General features: G+C 43.7%; 1 protein-coding gene across 4 annotated transcripts in view; it reads left to right on the top strand.

The window, feature by feature from the left end:
* Positions 1 to 13,122, top strand: part of daam2 (dishevelled associated activator of morphogenesis 2) — a 116,018-nt gene that overhangs the window by 40,277 nt on the left and 62,619 nt on the right. For all 4 annotated transcript variants that reach the window (XM_049596902.1, XM_049596899.1, XM_049596901.1 and 1 more), the window contains exons 2-3: positions 419 to 705; positions 12,087 to 12,176. In XM_049596902.1, coding sequence (XP_049452859.1) covers positions 538 to 705; positions 12,087 to 12,176 — 258 coding nt within the window. In that variant the 5' untranslated portion in view covers positions 419 to 537. The remainder of the gene's footprint in view (positions 1 to 418; positions 706 to 12,086; positions 12,177 to 13,122) is intronic.

Genomic DNA, 13,122 nt, shown 5'->3' with positions numbered 1-13,122 from the left:
AATACATTTCTTTAGGCTGCAATTTTTTCCTTTGTTTAGCTGTGGTGGTTCTTGCTGCTTATGGATCTTCCTCTATTTATTCCAAACAAACCGGGGCTGCTGGAAACATAAATTGCTTCACTTCCTGTGCACTACAAATACTTTATTTCCAAGGAAACATTGAGCAGATGCTGGGTGTGTAGACCAGCACAAAGCCTTCATGAACTATTACTGTTGGTTGAATCTCTGCTTGATTGAAAATAAAATAAATTATTTACTGCACATGGTAATGTCATGGATTGTGACATTAAACATGCTTGTCTAAATGCATTAAATGCAGCTGAAGGTAATTTTTAAAGACACTGAGGGACCCAACAGAGGCCAGGTTGCACTGACAGTGTCTCTCTAACCTTTTCCCTCTTTCTTCTCTTTCTTCCAGATCATGCCCCCTAGATAGCAGCCTCGTCCTCCTCTCCACTCCCCCTCCCTGCCCCTTGGCCCCTTCCTCTACCTTCCTGGTCCAGTACCATCACTGCCACCTGTGTCACCACAGCCGCCATGCCCCCCAGGAAGAGGACGCGGCCGGGCCTGGGCTTCCTGTGCTGCTTTGGCAGCAGCGAGCCGCCGGAGATCAACCTCAAGGACAGCGTGCCCCTGCAGCTGCTGGAGTTCAGTGCCCCCATGCCGCCCGCTGAGGAGCTGCACGCACGTTTCTCCGAACTGGTGGTGAGTAAAGATTTAGCAATCCTTATAGCTGAGCAAGCTAGTTGAATGGTTTCTTGGGATGTCATCCAAAGCAAATGCCTGCCTCTAAAGAATCTAAGTCCTAATAATTAACATAAAGCACTTTGGACTAGGGTTGGGAATGTCTAGACACCTCACAGTTCCATTCCAAATCAGAAGAACATTGTCTATCACATTACAAGCAAATAAAACATTCGACATTATTTTGTAGATTTTCATTCTGGATCAACGCTAACAACTGTATTTGGGTCTGGTAATAACCCATAATTCAAATAAACTTGAATTAGCTTTCATTATCTTTTATTAATACATCAGTAGTTACAAATGGAAGGGATGTGTAAACAGGGAGGTTACACACCCAGCCCTTCCTAAGTCTTGCCACTTTTTTCTCTGTGCCCCATTTATAGTTGAGCAAGCTTGGTACCTGGTTAATCCGGTGCCTCTGTCAACTTCCCCCTTTCCCTTTCCTTGGATATGCTATGTGCTAGGCTCGTATATGGCCACTTTGTGCCATCAAGGCAACAAAGACACACTGCGACACCCTGCTAAATGGAACAGGCACACCAGGTTTCACATGGTTGATATATAGGTCTGACCGCGCAACAGTAGCTAAGTACATCAGCACTTTGGATTGGTCATTGGACGAGGTAGTGTCTTATACATGTGACATTTAGATTTATCACCACTTCATTTGTTTCAGTAGTGGAGCAGAGCCACATTTAGCAATTAATTGGGCATTTAGTCCACTGAATCCTACTGCAATATGACCCAAGTGGTTTCACGGTCCACATGACGCTTGACTCAGTCTTATAGAAGGTTTTACCATGTGAACGAAATGCCTGCTTGTTAGCAGCTGCTCTGTGAATTACCTTGACAGTATAGTATGGGTAATTTTCTAATATGCTTTTTGTAGGAGTGGAGTCTCTAGCTGCACCTTTTTAGGACAGACAGAGTAGCTGGATAATTGCATATCTACCTGTCGCCATCCACTGAATCAGTTTAATGAGCCTGTTCAACTTGAATGTCTATGCAGTCCTGCGCTGTTGTGTATGCTGCACCAATTTCCAAACTTAGTCGCCACACAGAAATTCTGCTCATTAAAGTGAAAACACAAATAAAATATATGAAGTGGGCTCAAAACAATAATTTAGTGCAATGCAAGTCCTGGGATTGTCTTTTTCTTAATGCTGAGCAGTCCAATTTTTTTCCTCCCTTTGCGTGCTGCTCATTACCCCGACCAAACAGGATTAGGGACAGGAATTGGAAGGGATTGGATCTTGTGGAGGGCGTCTTGATGATTGGGTGAGGCCACGCCCCAACCTCATCCCCAAACCCCCATTCCACAAATACAGAAGCTCATCCTTTCCACTACACGCAGCCCACCCTTGTGTGACAGTTCCCATCTCGTGCACAGATCACACTTGTTGGCAGAGGATGTTGCTCTGTACCGGTGCCAGACTGGCATGGCTGTGTTGGCATGTAACCATGGTGTGGAGAGGGATCAGGGCACAGCTGTCAGAACGAAGAAGTCTGTTGTGGGGTTTCAGCTGTCATGCAAGCTGGTTCTGGGTTTGCTGGAAGAAAAGGGCTTTGCTGTTTCTGTCTCTTTGTTTGCTCAGTTCCTGTCTGTCTCTGTTTGGGTCCTGTCTGTCTCCATCTCAGCGCCTCTGCCACGATCCCTCAACCTCGGATGTCCTTCTTCCTCTGTCTCCTTGTATCTCAACAATGTGTTCAGCAGCATTGCTGTAGGACTGCTTCTGCCGCTGTCAGGTCTTTGGGAGTGCTAAACTTCACCGCCTGCAGGATATATCACTTGTCCAACTGTCAAAATCAATTCAGGAGATTGAGCGAAATTCCACTTGTGATAGGAAATTATTCACTATTATTAAGGCAGATGTTTTCCCAATGGTAATCCTTTCCCGTTTTGTTTTTTTTTTTCTTCAGCTAATTGACCTGATTTCATCCTAAATTTGCTGTCTAGGCTGGCTTTATAATCACTGGTAATGCGCAAGCAATTAAACCTCAGTAGCTGCAGTATATTTATTGGCTTGATTAGAGAACATTAAAAGTTAGGATTGTAACAATCAAGACATTGATTGTCTCAATCAGTATCCCAGACTGGAACGACCTAATGCCCTTTCAGCTGTGCAGTGACTAAAGATCAGTTCTTGAGGACCAACAGGTTGTTTTTTGACAAACTAGATGTCCTGTGTGGTCTGAAAAATAAGGCACGCACGATACAGGTTATTTCATAGAGGAAAGTTTTGGAAAGCAAACAGAAACATGTATTGTTGGGATAAAATCAAAACATGCCTTTCATATGGGAGCACTAAGCCAAATCACAGCACTCCTCACGGTTGAGAGGACTAAATGACCCACAGCTTATTTTTGGGGTAAATGTCTGAGCTTGCGATGAAGCTGACACAGATGCATGAGCTGAAGAAGAAGCAAAGCAGACGGGTTCACCCCCGATTTCAAAAACTCTTGACTTGCAGCTTTGTCGACTCAGGAGAGAAAGCAGATTTGGCATTTTCTCATTGGACCTGGGCCCTTCCACATGTTGTGAATAGATTATTCTTCAGATGGTTGTTGGATGGCTACATATGATGGTGTCATTCAGATGTCTTGTCTTTAGGGTAATGTCTGTGTAGGCTCATCTTGTCTTTACTTTACCGCACAACTCCAGCATTGAATGTAGCACTCAAAGGTTAAAGTCCAACTGTAATTACATTGGAAACGTTTTTGGTTTAACTCATCATTATGAAGTAAAAGTTGACTGCACAATGTAATGACTATAGAATAATGATACCATCAGTATTGTGATTGGTTCTCTATAAGCCTGACTTTCAGTGTGCAGTTCTGTCTGCCATCGGATACAATCTCTTGGGAAAATGAAGGCTCCATTTACATCACAAAGGATGTGTCTCAACCATTGCGCAACCAAAACATGAAGAGTATGGTGCTTTTGTTTTCCTGGTAGCTATAGGTAGCTATCATCTGTTACCAAAGAGTATTGATGTGTTTTATCTGCAGTTATGATCCCCAGTATCAGTAATGGTGGTATTAGTCAGTCTTCTCGCTGGTAGTCTGGTTTGCTTGTGTAGGTTATATAGAGACATCAGTACTAGAATTGAGGCAGTTTGATAACCAGTTAGAAGCACCAGGTAGTTGCTTTTATAGTAATAAAAAAAGATAAAAACACATTGAAATTATTCTTGACTACAAAAAGGGATGATTAAATGTGATAACAGTTGGACTGTAAAGTCTCGTGGTAGAATGTTTAAAAAAGGAAAAATGATGTTCCAGTTAGATGATCACTCAGCCCGTGACAGTTTGATTCATGTGTGCTTTGATTGGATGACCAATGCACAAAATGCTTGTAACTAACGACGGTCATCTGGCCAAGCTGTTGGTCCCCCACATCTGTTTTACTGATCCGGCAGCCGACGTGCCGACACATTCGACCAGTCATCCAAAAATCAGTACAACCAGACGTGGAGCAGTCGCTCTGTCTCCGTGCATGTAACGCTGACATAGAGAGCAACTGTTGGGAGGCGAGGAGCTTTGCTACAGGGGAGGAAATAAAGAAAAATAGAGAATAACATAACATAGCACGTTTCCATGGCAACAGGAGATGGGATTATTGTTATGAAAGCCTTTCCTGAGGAGAAGAATGAGACTCAATGGAGCCTCTGGAGTGGGAGCGACAGATCTGGGCCAAACGGAGGAGTAAACCACCTCCACGTGTCTTCGTGTCCATAATGGGGTCTTGCACTGTGTCTAGAGACTGCACAGTGCACACTCAGCTTACACTGTTAGCAAGAGAAAAGACTTTAGCTGACGTGTCTCAGAGATGTTGTATGAAAAACTGTTGGCCAGAAAATTCTTTTATTGTACAATGGTTGTTGCTTGGAATAATAACAGGAGTATGTGGGATGATGTGTCTGTCCCTTATGCATTTTTGGAAGATCACTTGGCTTGAATGAAAAAGGTGGAATAGAATAAACAGATAAATTACTAAAGTAATAAACAGGTTACTTCTCACTGTATATATGTTTCAACCATGTCTCAACCCGAAGACACACCAGTACTCAAAAGTATCTCAAAACCACACTGTCAGTGCCAGAAAGATGGCACCCAAGGTGGCTGCCTATGTTGCCTATAGGAAGATTCGCCCCACACACTTGCCTCCTGCTGTCAACACTCTACTACATTATACCTAAAAGTCTGAAGAATTCTTGGATTGAAAACCTTTAAGCAGCCTTTACCAACTTCTCTGCTACTGCATAAAAAATGTTGAAGCATAGAGTAAGTAATGTGGCAAAAAGAGATGACCTATTGTCCTTGGTGTGTGGCTGACAAACCTAATACTGCAGAGTAAACATGTGTGGGATCCATCTTTGGTTCCCTTGTGTAAACACTCCATCTTCTCTGCCAAATGTGCAACAATTCATCCTGGAGAAAGACTGTAAAAATTTGCTTCCAAGTCTGCCATAAACCCATAAAGCCTCCCGCGCCAATAACGAACTTGACTAACCCCATGCAAATAAGCCTGGAAGCAATCGCCACTGATTTGGACACAATGAACAAAGACCACATCAGAGGAACTAATTGATCGCATCAATTAAACTACACATTTGCAGCTGGCTGCAGAATTTCCCGATAGCACTTCTGGGTTCTGTTTTTTGGATCTGGGTGCATTTTAAACAGTTTCTTTCCACTAGTGTTTCAAGACTCGCACGCATAGTTGATATATAGGCCATGTGTGAAGACTGGCCGTGCTTCAAGAACAATGACAGCTTTATTTTTGCTTTGTCAAGGCAATTCCCTGCTAATAACATTTTATCATCAAATGTGAAATTGCTCTCATATTTAGGTAATTGAGAATGAGTCCTGCTCAGTCATTTGGGTTCTTGGATACATTTCTCCCTAGTGGCAGTTTAGTCCTTCAAAGAGAGCAAAGTGTGAGGTTGTTTGGGGACAGCTAGACTTGCATTTACAAGTTTCAGCTGACTGCGGTGAACACACTGCGATTACTGTGGAAAGGTCGGCATATGGTCGCAATGTGTTGACGCATTTCCAAGGGCCTGAAATCATGCAGTGCCACTGAAGCGCTGCAGAGTCAAATCTTTGAAAAGACAAATAAATACCAGAGGTATGACCAAGTGATTGTTATGCAGGTTACAAGTAAGTCTCAAGTCTTTGTACTTGAGTCCCTAGTCAAGTCCTATGCCAGGACTGACAGGTCCCAGTTCAGGTCCCACGTCCTAAACTTTGAGTTTCGAGTCCTAAATAAGTAATAATGCATTTTTCACCAAATGTCACTTTAACAACAGGTAATGATGCATCTTGAGCTAATGTTATGTAAGCTAAGCATTAGGTAGTTAACTTTCTTAACATTAGCTTTGGCTTACCGTTCTTTGTGAAACCTCAAATGTCGAATGAAGTTGGAATTTGTTGCATCTCCATCTGTAATTTTCAACCTGCAAGTTTTGCGTACTGCAGTTCCTTTTTTTTTGTTGACTGTAACATTGTTTTTGTGCTGCATATAAAGATTCCCAACTGCTGCTCAATAATGTAACGTTAGTCCTTAGTTGCTCCCTCCTGCATCTTGATTGGATGCTGTCAGATTGGTTCAATCAAAGTGGATCATTTGGGGATTAAAGTGTCAGCTTGCTGGGACTGAATAGTGCTAATGATAGATGATTTAGACAATGAAGGGAAATTAATAGATTTGTGTCTGACCTTTTCATAAACACAGTTTGTAATCTTTGGCTTTAGTGAAGGTATCAAGTCAAAAGGCTCAAGTCCAAGTGAAGTAACGAGTCATCGGTGTTAAAGATCAAGTCGAGTTGCAAGTCTTTTTTGATTTTGGAAAGTCGAGCCTAAAGTCATCAAATTTCTGACTCGAGTCTGACTCGAGTCCAAGTCATGTGACTGAAATGCACACCTCTGGTAGTTACAGAAGAAGACAAAATGCAACAGATTCAGAGGCACTCAGGAAAGAGAATCTGCTGTAGAATAGAATTGAATGCAATTGCTTGCTTTAGGTTGTAGTTAGGAAAGAAAATGGCCATGTCTGACTCAACATCGGCATGACATTACTCTTTTTGCATAAAGATTGCAAATGAATGCTCTCCCCAAATGAATTTTTAAAAAGGAAGACCCTGTCTGTCGCCCATCTGTAAAGAGTAGTGTGCTGAGATGAGAGAGGATATGATATACAGTATATCATGCCAAATTGGCGCAACTGAATCAGGTCTACTAGGCCAACATCTGGCAAGTACAGTGCTGGCAGACATCAGATTAGTGTGTGTTCTCTCTGTCCTCTTTTTCTATCTGCTTTGTCTGTCTGTCTCTTTCTCAGTGTGGGAGCCTCATTCTTTCTTTCTCTGTCTCGTAATTTGGGACAGTTTTAATCCAGCCACTCTGGGCATAGGTCCAGCTGTCCAGTGTCAGGCACTGCATCTGTACACCACAACCTTTTAATAGCATCCACTCCACGTGACTCCCAGTCACAGTCCAAACCGGGCTCTTTAAAACATAAATCCTCTCCTAATGTTCCCTCCAGTGTGACTTTCGAGCCGAACGTGAATCAAAAATGTGTTGCATAACAAGAGGGAATGGAAATGTTCTCCACCCTCTGAGCCACTGGGAGCGAGTTTCCTCCACAGTGTACGCCCTGGGATGCACCATCTTTCCTTTCTGTTTCCCTCCGTCTTTCACTCATATTCTTCTAAGTGGCTTCCCATTTCTAATGCTTTCTTCCTACCTCTGTTGTAAAGCCAGCTCATACTGTCTTGAGCCAACCTTATCATGGAAGTGGTCAAGCCTTGTTTGGACGAGGGGAGAGGCAGTAGGTTAGCAACGACTACTGACTGACTCATCAAAGAGAGGATACTGTGACTCATCCAAATGCTGCAAAGTGGTGTGATCCCCGCGCGCGTGTGTGTGTGTGTGTGTGTGTGATTTGTTAAGGGGCGTAAAGCAATTAAATCCATTTTCACCATATCTTAAGAACAAGAAGTTGGTCTTTGACCTTTTCTTGGCTGTGGCAAATGACTCAGACCAAGTGAGGTTAGGCTTGATGTTGTGCATGTCCACACACACACACACACACACACACACACACACGTACACACTCAAACACACACACAGAAACTCGTTTGGGTCAATAATGGCAGCTACAGCTTCCTGTGGGTTCCCTGGAGGCCTCATATGACTTCCTGCCATCTTGCCTGTCTTCCCTCTGCCTTCCTGTCTCGCCCAGAGACTGCTGCAGGATATATATATATATACAGTGTATGTCTGTGTGTGTGTGTGTCAGCGCTACACCAGACAGACCCCTCTCAGCCCGTACTGTAAGACTTCACATAAGGTAAAGACATTCATGCGCACTCTGGAAATGCCACTTCACAGACGCACATGCATGTGAAAGGATGTCATTCTTGGACCACACACATTTCCCCTTTAGGTGGAGCCTCACACGTTCTCAATCAGTTGTCACAGAGACACACCCACTCCCACTCCTGTGCCAGTCACTCACACCTACTCACTCGCTGACCCCACTCTCTTCCTGTATATTTTGCTTCTCTCACATTTCAGTGTTATTTAACCTGGCTTTCATCTTTATCTCAAATGCACACACGTGCAGTTTTTCCACCTCTCCACTCTGCTTTGTACCTTCTACCTCTACTTTTTAAGTTCATCCGCTCTTGTCTTGGATTGGACTTTCAGTCTAAACAACAGTAGTGGGTATTTAGGCTTTCCCACTCTGCTCTGACTTCACTCCCATGTGTCATTGCGACTCATCCCCGTCTCTTCCTTTACACTCTTTCCATATGGTGTAGATAAACGCTTTAAATCTCCCACAGACACGATGTATCATCTGACTCCTGTTATGTCATACAAATGAATTTATATAAGCCATGACTAGTAGCAAATGTGCTAAGATGTCTTCATCATCATAATCCCTGGGGGTTATTGCAGTACATCATGCATTTGTTATCTATGCTCACTTTCACCTCTGTGATCTCCAGTATGATCCTGGAATGCCGACATTTGGAAGAATAGCTCAGCATTTTGGGGAAAACATTTGCTCTTAAGAGTGAGATGGTGGGTGTAAGGGTGTGTTCAGCCTAGTTTAGCATAAAGACAGGAGGGGCCAACAGCTAGCCTGGCTCTTTACGAGAGGGGGAAAAAGCACTTACCAACATTTCCAAGAAGTGTGTTGATACAGGAGGCGAAGTGAATGATAGACACTTTGTAACCATACAGAGATGAGAGGAAAGATAAGAGATTGGAGGAGAGACTTACTAGCTGGCTACATTTAAAACCCGTACTGTTGATAACTTCATGATCAGAAATTAATTTAATGTTTAGTCTGAAGGTACCTTCAATTTGTGTTTCATGTTATTCGGTGGATTTATGCTGGCTCTGGGGCTGGTTCTCGAACTAGAGATTGTGCTGTCTCATTTTTGTATGCCCAGTGCTGGCATGGACAAAAAGTAGGCTATAGAAGCAGATCGCCTAAAATATTTTCGGAAACATATTTTAGCTCACTGTTTAACTGTAAAATAAGATTGTTTGTTACCAGCTGGCCACCAATGTGTTTGTGGACAAGCCAAAACCAACCGGCATTACGTCACCTACCAGTGGGAGCCTTTATTTGTCCGGTGGTGCAATGCATTCTGGTAGTTGTAGGTTTTCTACCTTTGAGCAAAAGTATGTGTCTTTCTACTGCATACCCAGCCAAGTTTTATGACACCTTTGCAGTGGTGAAATACTTCTTTAATGCACAGTCATTTCACTCTTGGAAAGAAAGTAAATAAGTTGACTTCCTCTATTCCTTTGAGTAAAATCAATGGTGGATACACCCTTATGGTGATGTATAAATGCAGTAATAACTACTTGAGCCATAAGTACAAAATTATATTGGGACTAGGCTTGACTTTTAATCACTAATGAAAACAAGAAACCAAACCGTTTTAGTTTTCTTTTCAAGCTCTATCTTTGTCTCCACCATATCTTCTGTATTATCTCAGCACATATTGGAAGCCTGCCAGTCTTGGACAGGAACAACAGCAGGAATTTGAATGATAGGGTAGGTCAGTGGGTCTGCAGCGGACATGACAGTCAAAGCCCATGACCGCGATACCCTTTTTTAATGTGTAACATTATTCAATAGGCAGTTGTGGAGGAAATATGTAAGAAGAGGTTAAGAAGTCTGTATATTTCCCCTCCCGGGCAGCAGGTGTAACAATATTAGTTTTGGTTTATGTGAATTCTCAACTGGAGTGTGCTGGCGAAGGAGGACAGGGGCACATCAAGAGAAGGTTTTAGAAAGCAAAGTGGAAAGTGGTTGGGTTTTGTTTTGGAAGATTGGGACTGGGTGTTACTTCTTTGGATCATGAGGAGAGGCCATGTGATGCAGATGTAGTATTGGAGCAAATTTTGATGGTGTTGGGGGTTGGAGGTGGAAGAAAACAGTGAAATGTTGCATAACTGGAAAGAAAAGTCCTCTAGCTGGCATGACACGAACATTCTTCCACCCACCCGGTGTCCTCATCCTCAACTTCATCTCTTTTCTCTGATTCAAATGCAGACTGGTACCACTAACATCAGCCCTTTGCCCGCCCTGCTACTCCTTTCCTGTTTTGCTATAACTTTGCCAGTATCCTATTCATACACCTTCAGTCTTATGTAAAGCCCTTTTATGTAATCATGTATCTATTTCTAAAAGCAATTCTTGGAAAATAAGCAACTTCCTCAGATAGCTTACCTGCTCACCTAACCTGTTGACCCTTAATGTCTCAGACACCTAAATCCTCATTTTCATCGCTGACGTACATCCCGCTCTCATATAACTCCCCCTCCATAGAAGACCTTACATTGGGAAGCCTGAAAGAGAGAGCAAGAGGGAGCACAGAGATCATCTGCTTGGCTCAGCTCCCATCTGGTTCAAATCCAGGGGTCTCATTCTCACTGATTTCCCCACCAGCTCCAAGTATCAGCTCCTCCAAACAGCAGCAGCTTGGACAGCAGGGCTTTGACCCGGCGACCAGGCGACATGCCAGAGACGGGCTGGCTCCTCGGCCTCAGTTTCTAAGCTTGGGGATGTGGAGAGAGGATCGTGGTCCAACCCAAAGCGCAAATCTGTAAAGATTGAAGGACGGAGAGTCAGGGGTTAGATGTTTAGCTGCCACAAGATGGCTAGTATTCTGCTCAAGAGCACACAGGGGCACAAATAACAGCAGCATGCACTTATGGTAGCAGATAAAATAGACCCATGATGATGAGCTCTGGGTGTGAGTCACAATTCATCATTGAGTTCACGCTGCTGAGATAAAAAAAAGGCTTTGACCAGAGATTCTAAAGCGTCTTTGTGGTTTCTGTCTGTATTAGACCCCCTTGAAGTTCGCACCCTTCAGATATTTTCTCTTTTTTGCCAAAGCCACAATAATGCTGCGGCTGGTTATCCCATTCAAAGGACTGGGTGAGAGATGATGTCATTCTTCATAGTGTCGGATACTTGGAATGTGGGCCACCTCAGCCTGCCCCATCCAGCTGAATGGATGAAAACAAACCCTGTGAAGCTACTGGCCGGCTTTAAGGGGCCCCACCTCTGGCACTGGTAACCATCTTCACTTTGGGGGGCCCGGGAGGCCCGGCACTTCTGGCTGACGTCATGGTAGCAAAACCATTATGATGAGATTAGTTTGAGCTTGAGCAGAAAGCCCTCACGCTATAGCATCTCATCCTCTCCTCGATTTCATTTGTGTTTTTCAGAACCACACAGCCCCTTCCCTCTTCTTTCTGTCTTTCTATCTCCTCCCTCCATCTCTCTCCTTCTCCCCTGAACCCCGATTTATCCGTCTGTCTTTTCCAAGACTTTACTTTTCCTCCCTGGCACACAGAGACTCATTTCCTGGTCTCATATGCATTTCAAAAGGTGCAGGAGGCTCCTTGTACCAAGCTGAAGAATTGAGCAGAGCAGCAGGGTGAATATTAAAACGCTCTGTGGTCTGCTGGGACCAGTTCTCAGTCAGACAGTGGGAAGGTTGGACAATCAAATGTCACTGTGTAAACTCAGCTCATCTAGGGATCTGCAGTCACTACTAAAATGTTTTATTCCGTATTGTTGGAGGGATAACAGAACAAAAGGGATCGTGTCCTGAGGGATGGGATGAATCATGTGTCTCCCAGTCATTACTTTAAATTATGCCTGACTATTAACGTTAATTTGTTTTTTTCTTAATGATTGTTTTTTGTGCTAGAAGGGAGTCTTATCTAATCAAATGCAAATTCAATTCAGTGGGTCGTGCAGTGGTTTAAAAACAAATCCGCCTCTCTTGTTGTTGCAGGATGAACTGGACCTGACGGATAAGAACAGGGAGGCCATGTTCGCTCTGCCCGACGAGAAGAAATGGCAGATCTACTGCAGCAAGAAGAAGGTGAGTTGCTCTCTGCTGTGCTTTACCGTACATCAGCTCTAATCTCTGGCTGGCCCTCAGTTGACTTGCTGCCCGAGCCCACAGTTTAGAGCTAAACTGTCAGCAATGAATGTTATTGGAGGGCAGAAGTCATTTTGAATCCACTCAGCCACACAGTCAGCCCCCTCTCCAACTTCTCATTTCTGCACTGATGTAAACAACAAGCTATATATTGCACAATGTTTTCTGCAGGCAGTAGTACATGCAATAATGTGCGCACATAAACAACACAGAGTACACAAATGCACTCCCTGCCCGTGTTTCCAGACCCTCAATCTCCAAATCTCCCTCCCCACGCTGGAGCGAGCAATTTTCTTGTGCTGTTTAAGAATTGTCAACATACCATGGGAGCACTAGAACATTCTGGTTAGGCCTCTTGTTCACCCCTTCCCCCTCGCCAAAACATCTCTCGTACTCTTCATCCCCTTCAGTGTGTCTCTCCACAACAACTCCGGTCTCACTTTGTGGTCAAATATCCACTAGGAAATGACATTGTGCTCGGAGAAAAAAGGGGAATTCGGCCCCCCTCTTTCACTCAATAGCAAATTGAATAAATAGTCGTAAACCCTCCCCTGTGTCTCTTTGCTAATTTGTTTTTTGGCCGAGGGTTTTGTGTTGGAAGCAGGACGAGCGTCGGAAACCCCTCCTTTCTCTTTCCATGGCATGCAGTCTCAGCTTAGCTGATATGATAGGCTCTGACAACCTCTTAAAAAAAGGAGTAAACACACACCGCTTTGTGTGTGTGTGTGTGTGTGTGTGTATGTGCGCAGGCGTGTGTGTGCACCTGCATGTGTAAAAGTTTGTACTTGTGTTCAGGCCAGTATTGAGTTACTAGGAAAAAGAAGAGCAGTGGAATTGTGGTGTGTTTAGAGGGATGTCAAGGCGAGGATGGAAGCTGGAACACTGC

Source organism: Epinephelus fuscoguttatus, linkage group LG14 (assembly GCF_011397635.1).
Source record: "Epinephelus fuscoguttatus linkage group LG14, E.fuscoguttatus.final_Chr_v1".
Classification (NCBI taxonomy): domain Eukaryota; kingdom Metazoa; phylum Chordata; class Actinopteri; order Perciformes; family Serranidae; genus Epinephelus; species Epinephelus fuscoguttatus.
Note: the sequence above shows the minus strand (reverse complement) of the source record. Positions and strands in the feature narration are given on the sequence as shown.